At 40.3% G+C, this 18,677-nt stretch overlaps 2 protein-coding genes across 2 annotated transcripts; both read left to right on the forward strand.

Moving 5' to 3' along the window:
* The first annotated feature begins 5,497 nt into the window (after positions 1-5,497).
* On the forward strand, positions 5,498-8,108 carry LOC120545688 (tripartite motif-containing protein 16-like). Its single transcript, XM_039780242.1, has one exon. It carries the CDS (start codon positions 5,523-5,525, stop codon positions 7,203-7,205), a length of 1,683 nt encoding a protein of 560 aa, XP_039636176.1. The 5' UTR covers positions 5,498-5,522; the 3' UTR covers positions 7,206-8,108.
* A 6,145-nt stretch (positions 8,109-14,253) lies between these two features.
* On the forward strand, positions 14,254-17,913 carry LOC120545689 (caspase-3-like). Its single transcript, XM_039780243.1, has 4 exons — positions 14,254-14,741; positions 15,940-16,103; positions 16,377-16,497; positions 16,600-17,913. Exons 1-4 carry the CDS (start codon positions 14,546-14,548, stop codon positions 16,908-16,910), a joined length of 792 nt encoding a protein of 263 aa, XP_039636177.1. The 5' UTR covers positions 14,254-14,545; the 3' UTR covers positions 16,911-17,913.
* The last annotated feature ends 764 nt before the right edge of the window (positions 17,914-18,677 follow it).

An 18,677-nucleotide genomic window follows, 5' to 3' on the forward strand; every position in this document is an offset into this window, starting at 1 on the left:
CGCATGCATACACACCTACCTACACATGTAATAAATATAAAAACAAACAAATTTAAAAAGAAAATTATTGTTCTACCAGGAGACAATTATACCAGTGTTTCCACATACGAGATTGGTAGCGTGTAGTGCTTAGACGTATGTCAGTTAAGCCCATTATTATTTCATTTTGTGACCCATCAAGCCAACACATGAATTTAAACATTAGGTTTCTTAAAACAGCATGAAAGGTTCTCACTCTTGCAACCACAAACATCTCACTTGCACTACACCATCTTGGTCTTGTGAGTAATATTCTCATTGCGTCATTATATGCTACTTTCAATTTTAAAAGACTTGCCTTTTATAAGTTTGACCACAGTGCGCAGTATACAACGGTGTGCAATATGCTTTGAACAGAGATATCTTTACACCACCGTAACATGCCCCTAAATTTACGAAGAGACTATTGGCTTGTGCATACATCATGCGACATTGCCTGTAAATATCTTCATCATCTGTCATTTTATCAGTGATAAAATGACCAAGGTATTTCACCTTATCACAGACACTAAGCGTATTATTAGCCAATTTAAAATCAGGGAAATTCAAACCTTTATCATCTTTAGTTCTACTGATCATGACAACACTCTTATTGGCGTTATATTTAATATCATGTTCCACACCATATACCGAACAGATTGTAAGAAGCTGATGTAATCCAGCACTACTTGGGCTAAAAATCACAAGGTCGTCAGCATACATAATATGGTTCACTACTGAATTACTAATCATGAACCCAGTATTACAGGCTCTCAACTGCCTGGACAGATCATCCATATAAAGATTAAAAAGAGCCGGTGACAAAATACCCCCTTGTCTGACTCCATTACCAACCCCAAAAAAAGCTGACACACTATTGCCCCACTTCACTTGCATAGTCTGGTGAGCATACCAGTAAGCTAAAATTCTCACAATATACTTGGGCACCCCTCTTTGCCTTAATTTGTTAAATAATTTATCATGATTTATGCGGTCAAATGCTTTAGAAGCATCAATAAAACACATAAGAACTGATGAGTTTTTATCTCTATATTTGTTCACAATTTCCTTTAGAGCATATATACACAAGTCAGTGCCATGTTTAGCTTTAAACCCAAACTGGTTGTCTGTGGTGTTAATAAATTCATTTAATCTGTCCAACTAAATTTTTTCTAGTACCTTTGATAATATACTCGCTAAAGCTATAGGCCTATAGTTATCTAAACTGCCGATCTTCCCAGCTTTGTCCTTAATAACTGGAACTAAAAGAACAGCCAACATTAAGTCTGGCAATACACCATGTATCATAAAAACAGTAAAGCAAATGGCGAGCAAGGGAGCTATTCTTATACTGGCATTTTTAAGATGCTCAGCAGAAATACCATCCAATCCACTAGCTTTGTTATTAGAAAGCTTATGTATGGCTTGTTGTACCTCATGTGACATAATCACCATTGATTCCAGCGAAGTATTGCTCTCAATGTGTTCTACTTTATACAAATCAGTATGAATACAGTTGAATAAGGTTCTATAGTGCTGTCGCCATAACTCAGCAATTTCCTCTAGTCCGGAGATGCCTTCAACAGTGCATGGTAAAGATGTCTTGCAGTTATTAAGAGCTCTCACCTCTTTCCAGAAATCATTAACATTGCTACCTATGAGTTTCTTTGCCATGGAATCAGCCCTCATGGCCTGCTCATTTTTGCATATAAAGCGAATGGCATACTTATATCTTGCATTAGTGAGCTTCTTATACTCAAACACAGGACCCTGTCGAGGCCTACCAGCAATAGCCCATGATTTAGTGGCTTCCCGTGCCTCCGTATGATATCCAGACACATACTCCTTCCAGCCAGGCTTGTTGTTATGGTTCTTATTTGTTTTATATTTATAATAGGGCTTACTGCTTTCATACAGAGAATGAACTATGTCAGAATACATGGAGCATATATCTCTCCTATGCTTCTCATCCTCGCAGTTAATATCCTTACAAAAGATCGCATCTAGAGGTAGTTGGATATTACCTAATGACTTGTCTGTATGTGCAGGCAGAGAAGTCTTCCTCTTTGAGTGTTGACCAGTCTAATGCTTTTGTATAGACACCGTTTTCACATCTGGACAGCACAGGTATGTGTTCAGCATTTATCACCATAGCAAGAGGTATATGATCTGACGTTGTTATCCCATACAAAATGCTCATACACCCCATTGAGGCATGTGCATCAGCTGTACTGATACAGTGGTCCAGCCATGATGTTGTATGCCAGGCCTCGCCAATGTAAGTATAACTGTCTGTAGGCAATAATTCTCTATTTGACAATATGAAATTATTATCTTCACAGAATTGATTTATATGTTTAGCAAACAATGACTTCCTATCTGAAATATCCGCATTCATATCTCCAATGACATAAACGCAAGAGGTATTACTGTTTTGAATAAATGAACTAATAAAGGCAAGCCTATTTAAATATTCATCCTCATTCTGACAGCATTCATATGGTGTATACACATTTAAGATATACAACTCCTTGTTATTACAGACAAAACGCAGGGCTATACACCAATCTTCATCAAGCCTAACCACATTTATTGTTGAGTCTAGCTTTTTATTCCATAGGACCGCCACGCCCCCTGATATCCTACCCCTGACTATTCCCATTCCAAGGTCAGTTGTAGACTCCCCTGCCCCATAAAAATCATCATTAAGAGAGTTTAAACATTCCATTGTTGTCAGAAAAGAGTATTTCAACTTAGCATGTTTCCTTAATATCGGATGACGCATTGGAGTCATTTTGGGATTTATTACAGTGAATATACAGTACAGGCCAAAAGTTTGGACACACCTTCTCATTCAATGCGTTTTCTTTATTTTCATGACTATTTACATTGTAGATTCTCACTGAAGGCATCAAAACTATGAATGAACACATATCGAATTATGTACTTAACAAAAAAGTGTGAAATAACTGAAAACATGTCTTATATTCTAGTTTCTTCAAAGTAGCCACCCTTTGCTCTGATTACTGCTTTGCACACTCTTGGCATTCTCTTGATGAGCTTCAAGAGGTAGTCACCTGAAATGGTTTTCCAACAGTCTTGAAGGAGTTCCCAGAGATGCTTAGCACTTGTCGGCCCTTTTGCCTTCACTCTGCGGTCCAGCTCACCCCAAACCATCTCGATTGGGTTCAGGTCCGGTGACTGTGGAGGCCAGGACATCTAGCGCAGCACTCCATCACTCTCCTTCTTGGTCAAGTAGCCCTTACACAGCCTGGAGGTGTGTTTGGGGTCATTGTCCTGTTGAAAAATAAATGATGGTCCAACTAAACACAAACCGGATGGGATGGCATGTCGCTGCAGGATGCTGTGGTACTCATGCTGGTTCAGTATGCCTTCAATTCATTTGAATAAATCCCCAACAGTGTCACCAGCAAAGCACCCCCACACCATCACACCTCCTCCTCCATGCTTCACGGTGGGAACCAGGCATGTAGAATCCATCCGTTCACCTTTTCTGCGTCGCACAAACACACGGCGGTTGGAACCAAAGATCTCAAATTTGGACTCATCAGACCAAAGCACAGGTTTCCACTGGTCTAATGTCCATTCCTTGTGTTTCTTGGCCCAAACAAATCTCATCTGCTTGTTGCCTCTCCTTAGCCTCGGTTTCCTAGCAGCTACTTGATCATGAAGGCCTGATTCACGCAGTCTCCTCTTAACAGTTGTTCTACAGATGTGTCTGCTGCTAGAACTCTGTGTGGCATTCATCTGGTCTCTAATCTGAGCTGCTGTTAACTTGCGATTTCTGAGGCTGGTGACTCGGATGAACTTATCCTCAGCAGCACAGGTGACTCTTGGTCTTCCTTTCCTGGGGCGGTCCTCATGTGAGCGAGTTTCGTTGTAGCGCTTGATGGTTTTTGCGACTGAACTTGGGGACACATTAAAAGTTTTCGCAATTTTCCGGACTGACTGACCTTCATTTGTTAAAGTAATGATGGCCACTCGTTTTTCTTTACTTAGCTGATTGGTTCTTGCCGTAATATGAATTCTAACAGTTGTCCAATAGGGCTGTCGGCTGTGTATCAACCTAACTTCTGCACAACACAACTGATGGTCCCAACCCCATTAATAAGGAAAAAAATTTCACTAATTAACTCCTGACAAGGCACACCTGTGAAGTGAAAACCATTTCAGGTGACTACCTCGTGTGGCTACTTTAAGGAATCTAAAATATAAGACATGTTTTCAGTTAATTCACACTTTTTTGTTAAGTACATACTTCCATATGTGTTCATTCATAGTTTTGATGCCTTCAGTGATAATCTACAATGTAAATAGTCATGAAAATAAAGAAAACGCATTGAATGAGAAGGTGTGTCCAAACGTTTGGCCTGTACTGTATTCCACATTATCAATAAAATATTGTTTTATAATACATTCTAATTTCCTTTTCAACAAACGTTTGACACAAGTAAGCAATAGACACTGTATCAGTGTACACTAGTGTCTGTACTTAGGTAAACAACACAACATTAATCCACATTCACATCCCAACTATCATATGCACTTAAAGATGATTTCTGTTGGACTAATTGCTAATTTAACTCCCTTTTTAAAACTGATCTCACTTGTAATCTGTGTTAAATGCAGTGGTAATATGTTCCAGTGTGACATAACCCTATACATGACTTGTATTGTTTGTATTGTCTCGTGTGTTTTTTTTTGTGCTATTGATGTTTATCTGATTCTTTGTAGAAAGACATATTTCAGTTTCTACAGGGAATGCAGTGATGGTCAAAGGTTCAAGTTTATCAGGAGAGTCTTGTGTGTTGCTGGATAAGATAACTTTTATGTGTTAAACACACTCTCTTTACACCACCACTGCAGAGAAATGATTAAAATATGTTTGACCTTTTGCAGAGTCCCCGTCACAAAGAAGGCCAACCAGCGCCACATCATCAGCATACAGTAGTAACTTAAAGTGTCAGTGTTGGATTTTAAACTCAGTGGTTTACAGAGAAAATAACAAATGGGATACAATGGCATCTTATTATGCACCTGTGTTCAGAGAACTTATCTCTGACACCTTTTACACACATTCTAGCATTGTGAGAGTATTATACAGCAATTTAAGGCTTCTATGACAATTTAGTTTGATAACTTTCAGTTGATTTTAAACCAGTAAAAAGACAATTTAAGAGACTTTGAGTAAGTGTCAGAGACTTATGGAGACATCAACAAAGCCTGAGGAGCCAAGAAGTATTTCACAACTAGAAATGTCATGTTTTCTGATGTAGAGGACGTTTTAACTGAGGTGTCATTTAAAATGAGGAAACAAAGTCCAAAGTCAAGGTGTAACTCCTCATCTTGGCATGAATCAAAGCTTGATAACCCCTCCCTGTATTGTATAATGACAATAAAGCTGAACCTTGAACCTGGATCCCTTGATAAGACAGTCACACATACTGGAAGTCACAGTCAGACAGTCATCACTGAGAGGTGAAATGGCGCAGAAAGGAGTTCAGCTGGACCGGGAAACCTTCTCTTGTTCAATCTGTCTGGATTTACTGAAGGATCCGGTGACTACTCCCTGTGGACACAGCTACTGCATGAACTGTATTAAAAGCCACTGGGATGGAGAGGATCGTAACTACAGCTACAGCTGTCCTCAGTGCAGGCAGAGCTTCACGCTGAGGCCTGTCCTGCTGAAAAACACCATGTTAGCAGATTTAGTGGAGGAGCTGAAGAAGACTGGACTCCAAGCTGCTCCTGCTTATCACTGCTATGCTGGAGCTGAAGATGTGGCCTGTGATGTCTGCACCGGGAGAAAACTCAAAGCACACAAGTCCTGTCTGATCTGTCTGGCTTCTTTCTGTGAAAAACACCTTCAGCCTCATTATGAATCAGCTCCATTAAAGAAACACAAGCTGGTGGAGCCGTCCAAGAAGCTCCTGGAGAACGTCTGCTCTCGTCATGATGAGGTGATGAAGATGTTCTGCCGTACTGATCACCAGCTTATCTGTTATCTCTGCTCTGTGGAGGAACATAAAGGCCACGATACAGTCTCATCTGCAGCAGAGACAAGTGAGAGGCAGAGAGAGCTCGAGGGGAGTCGACAAAACATCCAGCAGAGAATCCAGGACAGAGAGAAAGATGTGAAGCTGCTTCAACAGCAGGTGGAGGCCATCAATCGCTCTGCTAATAAAGCAGTGGAGGACAGTGAGAAGATCTTCACTGAGCTGATCCGTCTCCTGGAGAAAAGAAGCTCTGATGTGAAGCAGCAGGTCAGATCCCAGCAGAAAAGTGAAGTGAGTCGAGTCAAAGAGCTTCAGGAGAAGCTGGAGCAGGAGATCACTGAGCTGAAGAGGAAAGACGCTGAGCTGAAGAAGCTCTCACACACAGAGGATCACAACCAGTTTCTACACAACTACCCCTCACTGTCACCACTCAGCCAATCTACATCCAGCATCCATATCCGTCCTCTGAGCTGCTTTGAGGACGTGACAGCGGCCGTGTCAGAAGTCAGAGATAAACTACAGGACGTTCTGACAGAGAAGTGGACAAACATCTCACTGACAGGAAATGAAGTGGACGTTTTACTGCCACAACCAGAGTCCAAGACCAGAGCTGGATTCCTAAAATATTCACGTGAAATCACACTGGATCCAAACACAGCATACATACAGCTATTATTATCTGAGGGGAACAGGAAAGCAACATTCATGTTGCAACAACAGTCTTACTCTAGTCACCCAGACAGATTCACTAACTGGTGGCAGGTCCTGAGTAGAGAGAGTCTGACTGGATGTTGTTACTGGGAGGTGGAGAGGAGAGGAGGAGTTTATGTAGCAGTCGCATACAAGGATATCAGCAGAGCAGGGAGGTCGGATGAATGTGGATTTGGACGAAATGACAAATCTTGGGCGTTATATTGTAACAACAACAGTTATACATTTTATTATAACAAAGTCCAAACTCCTGTCTCAGGTCCTGTGTCCTCCAGACTAGGAGTGTACCTGGATCACAGTGCAGGTATTCTGTCCTTCTACAGCGTCTCTGAAACCATGACTCTCCTCCACAGAGTCCAGACCACATTCACTCAGCCGCTCTATGCTGGACTAATGTTTGATTTTTGGGGCCTTGTCTCGACTTTTGGAGCCTCTGCTGAGTTGTCTAAACTGAAATAGACAGAAGTCATTTAAAGGTTAAATTCTGTGTTTTAACTCTTCAACTTATTAGTCTCCATGTTTGTTGCTGAGAGCTGATTGTTGTGACATTCTATTTTTTCGACGTTTCTTGTCAGCATTAGATGTTTTTCATGTGTTTACACATTTTTGTTGCTTTTTTCTAGGTTTTTGTTGCTTTTTCTTGTTTTTTTGCTTTTACATTTTTTCTCACTTTTTTCAAAATCTTTTTGCTTTTCTAAACATTTCTGTAAATTTGTTTGATATTTTTTTTGCTTGTATTGAAGTTTTAGAAGTGATGAGATGATTTTGTTTGTCGAGAAAAACATTCGGGGAGCCCCAGATGCTCTCAATGTGCTCAGTTAAGATCTGTTATTTTACCTTGAACTGTTGAAACAAGACGACATGTTAAAAAAGATCTTTACCGGGAAGATCTGTAAATATTAGCTGTTGTTTTTTATATTCATGTATTTCGCCACGTTATGTATCTGCGGGACAGGAAGATGTCTGTTAAATAGCGGTGTCTTGTAATCCCATGTGGGACGGGCCAAATGTTTGGCATTACACAGAAATCAAATCAAACTAAAAGTGTATTTAGTTTCTCTTCCACTGTGTGGCTCTGAAGAGAGAAAGCACCAGACCTCCTTTATCCTACACACTTTGTTCTCTTTGTGGACATTTGTAAAGAAATCTAGATCTATATTTATTTGTTTGGCGGACCAAATGTTATAATCATAATCAATAACTCATTCTTCTCTTTTACATAGCTGAGATTCTGGTTCAAACAAAGTGATTGTGTGAATCTGTTCATGAAATAATTGAACATGAGTCTTTGAACTGACTTTACTGATGGGATGTGTGAACAAACTGAAGCTTTACATGATGAATAAACTAATATGAACAAAGTATTTTCTTCCTGTCTTCATTCCAGGGTTTCATACAAAGTTGACGGAGAAAATGTGAAACTGATATGAGAGTATAACTGAGGCACTTTTCCTCCTGAAACACCACAAAGTACAGTGTTCATGTTTAGTCATTCAGTCTCTGTCCTTTCAACTTTCCTCACTAAAACTGCTCCGTCACAGAGAAATGAGCAGAGTTTTCTATCGCTTGTTCACAGCATTTAAGTAGTGAGTGTTAGAACATTTCAATAGTGTGTATGAGAGTGTTTAGTAGTGTGTGACAGCTTCTCAGTAGTGTGAATGAGAGCATTTCAATAGTGTATATACTGTAAGGGTGTTTAAGTTGTATGTTAAAATAATTTTAATAGTGTATACGAAAGTGAGAGAGTTTCAATAGTGTATAATCTATAGAGTTCTGTTTTCAGACAATTGAAGAACAATTTTTTTTTTGATTTGATTTATTTTGGATTTGACAAACAACATAATCCAAAGGATAGCATGGTTCTTAGCATTTCCAACATGGTCCTTGGTGTTAAAACATGCAACACATAATGAAGACCTATTTCAGGTCAAAGACAATAACATGTAATACAGATCATACAAGGTTTCAAAGCATTCTAAAATAAAAAAATCATAAATCACATAAAATAATCAATCTACTATAATTAAAAAATATTGGCTACTCTATTCCATAAAAATGCCTTAACCTTGTGTCTAAAAGCCCCTCTGGTATTTACAATTTTGAGGGAAAGCGGCAGATTATTCCATAAAGTTACACCTGTATAAAAAAAAGAACTTCTAGCTGCATTATTGACTCTGGGCACTTTACAAGAACGGACACTGGCCCTAGTATTGTGATTATGCTGTGTATGAACCATTTTTATATGGGAATGTAGATATTTGGGTGCAGAGCCATTTATGACATTAAACATATGATTCAACTTTAACTGCTCCACTCTAACATGAACTGGCAGCAACCCTACCCTTTTAAAAGCCTCTCTACCAACATGAGTCCGGGGGGGTGCATTTAACAGGTAGCGAATAACATTATTTTGCATCACTTGCAGTCTGTTTTTAAGTTTAACTGATAATCCACAGTACCAAGCAGAACATGCATAACCATGCATAAGCCGGGAGGCACCCGCGAGACAGCCTGCTGGGGACCCGCCGGGAGGCGGCCGAAAAGGACGCTCCATAAGCCGGGAGGCACCCGCGAGACGGCCCGCTGGGGACGCCCCACAATAACGGGATGGCGGAGGTTGGGTTTAGGAAAAAAACTTACGGGGAAAGGGCGCCCTAAACTCCGGGGAAAGGGCGCCTTAAACCCACAAAATATGCTTCCCATTGAAATACATTACTTTACATTTTCGTGTTGTCCACCACGTAAAAACTGACAAAAACGTCTCCGTGAACACGTATCAATAGATTCAAATAACGTCACATTTACACGAACTTCCATGAGACCGGGCTGAATGTTAACCCCAGATATGTAACACTTTTCTGAGACACTATTTCATTGCCATTACATGTAACCTTAAGTGCATTTGTTCTAGACAACTTTCTTTTTGTTCCAAATAAAATTGACTCAGTTTTTCCCAGATTTATTGAAAGCCTGTTGTCTATAAGCCACTTGCTAAAACTATTTAATTCATTTCCTAGAGTCTTCTCAATCTCACTTTTATCATTCCCAGAGACCAGTAATGCAGAGTCATCAGCATATAAAAGCAACTTACATTTCACCGCAGCTGGCATGTCATTAATATAAACTAAAAATAATAGGGGGCCAAGGATTGAACCTTGGGGCACCCCACAAGTAATATCAAGAGGATCTGATGTGGTCCCCTCAACATCACACACTTGAGACCGTCCAGTGAGGTATGAGGTGAACCATTTTACAGCAGTATTTCTGAAGCTTATACTTTGTAGCTTTGATAGTAGTATTGCATGGTTACAGTATCAAAAGCTTTTTGCAAATCAAGAAGAATCATGCCCACATACTTTCCTTCATCAACGTTTTGTCGAATATAATCAAATAAATGAATAAGATAGGTTTCAGTAGAATATGCTGCTCTAAATCCAGACTGAAGTTCATACAGTAAATTTTGTCTGACAAGGTACTCTTCCACCTGCTCATACACAAGACGCTCAAACACCTTAGATATGGCAGTTAGAATTGATAAAGGCCTATAATTACCAACATCTGATCTGTTATTTTTCTTAAAAAGGGGGACTACCCTGGCCCTTTTCATGTCGCTTGGAAAGATACCCTGATGTAACGATAAATGTATTATATGGGTGAGTACCTTAGAAATTACATTGGCACTATCGCTCAAAAATCTGGACGGAATCAAGTCCTGTCCAGTGGCTTTGTTAATTGACAATGTGGATAGACACATTCTCACCCTCTCCAAGACAGTGCCAATATCAAAAGCATCAGGAGTAACATGTTTGTTTTTATAAAAGGAGTTTACAAATGATGAGCCATATCTACCTGACACACTCTGCAACTTATCAACCAGACTGGCAGCAACTGTTGTGAAAAAGGTATTAAAAATGCAAGCAACCTGCTTTTTTTCAAAAATCATCTTATCTTCAATGACTAATCTAATATTACCAGACTTAGATTTCGATTTCCCCTTAGCGCCCATGTCAGTGAGGACCTTCAATAGCTTTTTGGGCCAATGTGAGTTTGTAGTAATAGCATCAGCCTGATTACGAAAATATATATATTTATCATAGTCACAAGACAAAGTTGACCTCTTAAACTTTCTGAACCATTTATCACGTTGTCTAATAAGATCCAGAATGTCAGAAGTCATCCAAATTGCACTTCTCTGTTTAATTCTGGTTTCCTTCATTGGTGCAACCTTATCAAGAGCAGCTACAAAGTGCTGTTTAAACAAATTCCAAGACCCATCATTATCATTGCTTCCTAAAACATCTGACCAATCCCTCCTGGAAAGCCTTTCTTTAAATTCCTCAGCTGTGTAATGTTTAGTGCATCTGTACCTAATTGAACTATGATTAGGATTTCCAGTCCTCAATAGTGATTTAGAAACTTTGCGTGTGCAAAAAGTGAAGTTATGATCACTCAAAGCAATATCGAGGACACCTGATTGAGAAATATTTTCACATTCTGAAACTAATATTAGATCCAATAGGGATTGACTATTAGCAGACACTCTAGTAGGTTCAGTAATTAGCTGTTGCAGGCCAGACACCTTACAAAAAGTTGAAAGAGATTCTTTCAAACTACTATTTCGAGCCTGTAGTACATTTATATTAAAATCACCCATAATAATACATTCGTTCTCCATACATATGCTACTCTTACAACAAACCATTTCAAAAAGCTCATAAAATTCTGTTTGCTTAGGGGGTCTGTAACATGCACAAATGATAATGGGCTTAGTTTTAGGAAGCAGCAGTTCAATCCATACAGTCTTCAAACCCTCCACCTGGAGATCGGCCCTCGGGTTATATGTCAAGTCATTCCTTATAAAAAGGCACACTCCTCCTCCGTTTCCGCTCCGATCGTGCCGGTAGATAGAGTAACCCGTAAGCTCAACTTCAGCATCCTGTATAGATCCATCAAGCCAGGTTTCTGACACCGCAATCACAGCAGCCTTAGAGGTACTTGCAAGTAGACTGAGCTCCTCAAGCTTAGGCAGCAAACTCCTTGAATTAATATGAATAAAATGAAGCCCTTTCCGACTGAAAACAGCCTCACAGTCATTCCTTGCATCAGAAAAACTGACACCAGAACAATGCATTGACTCAAACTCCTCCGGACAATCAGTGATGTTCGCGTTACACATTTCATTCATACAACATCGTTTACAAACTAACGGAATGACAGAATTAGTCCTTACGGCCAGTTCGTAGATTTTAGATGCAATATTTCCACATTTTATGTGAACAAAGGCATCACAAAAGTCACAAGCGACTGCTTTAGTGTTTATCCTCACCACTTTCCCGCAGTTAGGACAGTCACTGCTACGTCTCGCCTTTGGCCGGTATTTCATTTGCAAATTGTTTGGTCCCGGACACTGATGGATATCTCCGGCGAGTAGCAGACAGATGGATAATATTGTGCCAAAAGCATCAGCCTGTTGCCTTCCACGAGCTCTATTGTTCCTGACGGCAAAAGGGGTCTGCGTGGTGATTAAAGCAGCACTGCCATATCCGAAAAGTTTGTCATCAGCATTCACAGAAGATCCGCAATCTTTATCAAAGATCTCACGTACATATGCATTATTTCCATTATACTCGCGACACTGTTCAAATCTAAAACCTAGAACATTCAAAAACAACGCATAAACTAAAATTGCTGCCAGAGCTCCACAAGCACCAGACGCCAAGTTGCATGGACAGCTCTCTCTTTCTTAGATATTTCCATGGAAACTATCATGTTTTTGACAAATGATGTACAGATGTTTAGTCATTCTATTATCTGAAATGTCTTGAAATGTAGTGCAAATAGCTCCGGTAAGTGGGAAAAAATCTCCTTGTGAGAAATAGATTTACAGTGAGCCCCAGATGTTCACGTCTGGCTCCGGCCCTGGGACATGAAGTACTCGGTCAGTACTTTGCACACACTTCTTATTAAGCATCTTTATGAGTCATTTAGTTTGAACATGTTTGTGAGGACGTCAGAAAGTGACAGCTCTGATTACCTAACAGAACTCATTGACTGGTTGACGAGTTCATCTGAATTAGATTTGACTAAACTGAGAGACGCCCCGTTCTCAAACCTGAAGAAGAAACTTACCGATGACTGTTGTCTCTGCAGCCTGTCTAACTTGATGGGTAACTCCACTTCTCTTTACAGGTTTATGTATGTTCTCACTCTGCAACCTGTATTTAGTGTCTGGGTTTCAGCGTCCTCCCAAAAACATTTTTAATCACAGAGGAATACTCTGTGATTATAAAACAGAAAGATACTTTTTTAATTTAACTTTGAATCTAAAACTAGAGCTGCAAAGATTAACCGAGAAGTCGTCAACTATTAAGTTAATCATCAACTATTTTGATAATCAATGAATCAGTGTGTGTCATTTTTTATTAAAAAAAGTAAAACTTCTCTAAATTGCAACTTCTTAAATGTGAATATTTTCTGGTTCTTCACTCCTTGAGGCTTTTTTCTGCATTTCTATGCTTTTTGAAAACGCTTTTGACACATTTAAGGCTTTTGTTGATGCTTTTTGATACATTTTCCAATGTTTTCAATGTTTTTTCCGCTCCTCAACGCTCGTATTCGACGGCCCAACACAGTAAGAAATAGACAAACTTAGTTATTGACAACTTAAGAGGAAACTAACCGATGACTGTTGTTCTTCTCTCTGCAGCCTGTGTTTCTACGTCTTCTCATAACGTCCAGCCAAGGATTTATCACCATGCTTCACTCTGAATGACTTATTCATCCACTGCATAATGCCAGACGCCCATCTTTCTGTGCAGAAAGTGAGAAGAAGGATTACAATTTATAACGTTTTACAGAAGCTTTAACTGGAGTTCTGATTGGGCAAAACTTTTAGTAAAACCTCCACTGAAAAGTTTACTTTTAAAACAGGAAGTGAACAAAATGCTCTACAGGAGTCAACTTAAATCAAATAAACTTTTAGTTATTTAATGAGCATTGTTTGAGCCGAACAATTACTTCTGTTATTGTTGTGCACATGACAGATACTGAACCTTGATATAAAGGAACAGAGCAAAACTAAAACAATAAAAAGTTAAAATATATAGAAAAATAAAGACTTTTATTGTGTTGACTGTTTTAAAAGGCCTCAAAGCTCCAACACACTTCCTGTTTTAGCCGAATCACTTCTTTAATTTAGATTCAGATTCAGATTAGTTTAAAGTCAAACATGTTAAACATGAGGGAACAGACCCTCTAAATAATAAATAAAAGCTATAATAAATAAATAAATAATAGAGCAGCATGTTAAGAGAAACGTGCATCAGTCTGTGGAGTAAAACGTGCAGAGGATCAGTAATTTATCAGTAAAAGAAGGCGTTTGTTTGACTAAAAACAGGCTGCGGTCCAGTGTAAACATGCTTAAAGGTGTCTGTTTTTATGTTCAGCAGACGAGCGCTGAGTCATCTGGAGAAACACACCTGAGGGAGACGTGCAGAGAGATTGCACAGTGTCGTTTCCCAGCACAGAAGGAAAAGGACAAAGTTATGTAACGCTGCGAGACGTAAACGCATGTGATCCTTTGACATGTAACAGCCTGCTAAGGGAAGTCCATATACGGTCAGACAGGTGTGTCTGCAGGTTCACAACTGTGCTGGGAGGGTTTGATCTGCAGAGACAGAGACACACAGAGACACACATAACAAACACAGAGAGACACACAGAGACACAACGTCTCTCAGAGACACACATAACAGACACACAGAGACTTTATCTTTCACCCAGCGAGCAGCAGCAGAAGGATGGATGACAGCGGGGAGTGTAACCGGGCAGTGCTGGTGTCTGTGGCCCAGTTTGTCCCTGGTGTGAGTCTGGGGAGGAGGCCTGGAGCCGACAAGGACACCAAGACTCTCCACCGCACCCTCAGCAAGCTGGGCTTCAAGGTGGACATCCACAGTGACCTGAGCGGGGACGAGATCTACCAGCTGTTTCTGAAAGGTAACACACAGCAACAGCATCGAGAATGTCAGAATTAGAAACAGAAAAACATGATGAAGTTTGAAAGGTACTGTAACACAGCATGAATAATGCCTGGATACAAATTCAGAACATGCAGGGGATTATTAAAACCCTCTGAGGTCTAAGTGCAGTTTCCTTCTTAAATTCTCCTTTTTAGGGCATTTGCATATAACTGATCCCTATGTGTTTGATATTAAAATGTTCAGAACAAACTCAGCTTTGTGTAGGTTGGAGCCCACATTCGTCCTAGAGTAATGTGTAAAGAGATAATTAGACCCTAAAGTTGAAGTTCGCTTTTTGAAATTCTTCAAATCTTTACTCATGTTGATGAATTGTTTTGGTGCTTGAAATGAGTTTACCAAAGTCCTAGGTTCACCAAATGAATAAAATAGTAGATAGATGTATATAAAATGTCTGAAATTAAGTTTTGTAATATTGCTTTTTCAGTAGAGAGACATTTATTAAACAGCCTAGGTAACACACAGCAGGAATCCAGTTTAATGTTTAATCTGTATTTATTGTGTCATTGTGGCTCAGAGTTTCTAAATGTGTTGTAAAGATAAACTAACTAACGCTGTTAGCTTCGTAGCATTCAGCATAATTTTTCCACGTCAGACTTCTTTTTATGAACTGTGTTTGCTTTATACTGACATTGTGTCTTTGTCTTTAGATGGTAAGACAGGTTGTGTGTTTGCTTCTCTGTGTGCAGCGTCAGCAGAGACACCCAGATATCAAACAGACTGAAGGGTCATGGAGAGATCAGAGCTGCTTATCACTAATACATCAAACTGTACACGCACACACGCTGACATTATTATTGGTCACAAGATCCAAATCTGACAAAAAGTCATAAAAATGTACCTGATGGACTGTAGAGCAAACTGTCTGAGTGTGTGTGTGCATGTGTGCGTGCGTGCATGTGTGTGTGTGTGTCATATATAGAGAACATAATGTCATAATATCTAAAGAATAAAGTTTACAGGACAAAAAGTTATTTTGAGTATTAAGTTTCAGGAAAAAGTTGTAATATTTCGAGGAAAAGGTTGAACATTTATGAGATAAATGTCAGAATACTTTGAGAATAAAAGTCTGTGTGTGTGTGTGTGTGTGTGTGTGTGTGTGTGTGTGTGTGTGTGTGTGTGTGTGTGTGTGTGTGTGTGTGTGTGTGTGTCTGCAGAGAGCCGGCGGCCTGTGAAGGACTGTTTTCTGGCCGTCTTGTCGTCTCACGGGGACGAGGGATGCGTGTTCGGGGCTGATGGGAAACCCGTCCAACTGTGTCGTCTCTTTTCATATTTTGACAACGAAAACATGGAGAAGAAGGCCAAAGTGTTCCTCGTACAGGTCCGAGTCTTTACTGTCGCACGCAATCATGCACGTACCACATACACGCACACACACACACACACACACACACACACGTTGTTTTCTGTAGTTGTTGTGATATGTCTCATGTTCACTTGTATGTTAAGGTTTTTTCTATGTTTAACTACATTTGTCGCTTTTCAACAGCTTTGTGACATTTCTATCATTTTGTGTGTGTGTGTGTGTGTGTGTGTGTGTGTGTGTGTGTGTGTGTGTGTGTGTGTGTGTGTGTGTGTGTGTGTGTGTGTGTAGGCGTGTCGGGGAGGTGGTCTGGATGACGGTGTGGAGGTGGATTCAGCTGGTGACAGCAGAGACTTCTCACAGCATCTCTCTATTCCTGTAGACACAGCTGTGATGTACGCCACGCCGCCAGGTAAACACACACACACACACACACTTCCTGTCCCACCACCAGGTAAACACCTCTCAATCCTCCTTTCTTCTCCTCCATTTCTTCCCTCCTTCCTCTCCTCAGGTTACGGGGCGTTCATGCACCCACTCGGATCCGTCTTCCTCCAGACGTTCTGCACTTTATTAAAGGAGGACGGCAACCGTAACCTGGAGCTGACGCGCCTGATGACCCGCCTCTCCCACCGGGTGGCCTACAGCTTCCAGGCCAAAGGGAAGTTCGCTGGGAAGAAAGAGATGCCGTGCCTCGTCACACGCCTGACCAGAGAAGTGTTCCCGTTCGCTGAGCCGAGGAAAGACAGCGGCGCCGCGGAGCTCTCGGCCACCTCGCTGCTCGACACTCAACACGTGTCCACACGCACTCCTTCCATCAGTTAGCAGCAGCTGCAGAGTGGACGTGACAGTTATGATCAGCAGGTATGGAGACTGCTGAGACAGACGAGATAAACCTGTTGGGAATGCCCTCACGCTGTCTGACATCCTGCAGAAAATCAATGTCATCAGGGAAATATTCTGCTGAGATATTTTGCACATACTTTACATACTCTGGAGGAGATTAGATATTTAAATGTAAAGCTGTAACTCAAAGAAACTCTAAACCTTCATCAGGTAACATGATCAGAGTTTTAAGGTGAAGGATTTTGCCAGATGAAGGTCTAGTACCAAAACGTTGCCTACTATTACATTCATTTCCTGCAAGTTTGACAGAGTGCAGGAGTTTATTGCAGCTTATGTTTAAATATGGGAAATGTAAAGCTGTATTTAATGCACCTGTGTGCTGATGTTTGAGTGTCTAAACTTGCAAAGAAACTCTCGCATACTGTCTAACTACAAACTACACACTTCTGTCTAAAAGTGAAACATTGTGTTTGAAAGTCCAAAGTTAGGGGAATGGAGCTGAGCAATGACCACACAGAGTACCATGTTACTGTTTCTGTATGTCATTATGTTATGCTTTTAGCCCCCAGTTACTGTGTTTTTACTGCAGCTTATCAGCATCCTTCCTCATCTGCTGCTTGGACTATTTCACCTGTAGTTATAAAATAAGGACATTGACTGTAATGTATTCATATGATCTTTTATTGTACGACATGCTATTTATCTACCATTTAATATTGAACATTTTGGTGCTCCATAGTTCATCTAAGTGATGACGAGACGATACCTCATGAAGTCATGAAGCTTTCCAGCAAAGTGGTTCATTTCTCACGATACCACCTGTTGGCCAAAGAGTGTAAAATAGGCACAGATGATCGGATATATTTCACGTAATCCGTTCATATCAACACAGTGTGTCTTGTGTGTGGTATACTGTCACTAATGATTGTATAACATAACTGTATAATAAATAGATTGCCTTGAGAGGAATGTGGCTATCAAATGTGTTTAAGTCAATCCTTTGGTCATAATGTAGTCTGGATCAACAGCGCGTGGCTCACACTCCGGATGTCCCTCTTTCTGTGTGTCACCGTTCTCAAACTCCGTTCTCTTCGGGAAACTACAACAGACACCGAGCTAGCGAGCTCCACGCTGAAAATCTCAAGTTGTGAAGAACATTTGGACGGTGCAACAAGGCAAGACTGCTCGGTTCTTTCGGGGAATGATTGGAAAGATTTACAAAGAATATGTTTTAGGGCATTTCCTCTCTAACTGGGAGGTTTTGGGACCGATTGGTGGGATTGCTGTGGACAAAGTACACACGGAGATACACTGATCATGATATGATAATGGGGCAATATTAGTTGTATAAGACTAGAAAGTGCCAGTGGTTTAACAGGGCAGAGGGCAGTGAATTTGCTTGTGTAGATCATGGAGGTGTAATAAAGCCACGTGGTATTGACAGGCAGCGAGGCGTAATTTCTCTAAAAAGGATAACAAGCCTCGATAAGCCCTTCATACGAAACTTCCGGGATTTCTCGACACAAGCTCCGAAGCCTCGGGACAGGATGTAACGTCACAAGTTATTCCACAATCTGTAGCAAACCTGTTATGATCGGCTATGGAAAGTAAACCCAGAGGTAGAAGTCAGTAACTAATGCAGAGATTTTAGTGAAGTCTACAAAAGGATTGGGACATGTAGTGTATTGGTCCACATTCTCAGTCTCATTGTCTGTGTGTGTTATAAGAATATTAAATACATTACGA

Source organism: Perca fluviatilis, chromosome 17 (genome assembly GCF_010015445.1).
Source record: "Perca fluviatilis chromosome 17, GENO_Pfluv_1.0, whole genome shotgun sequence".
Taxonomy (NCBI): Eukaryota; Metazoa; Chordata; class Actinopteri; order Perciformes; family Percidae; genus Perca; species Perca fluviatilis.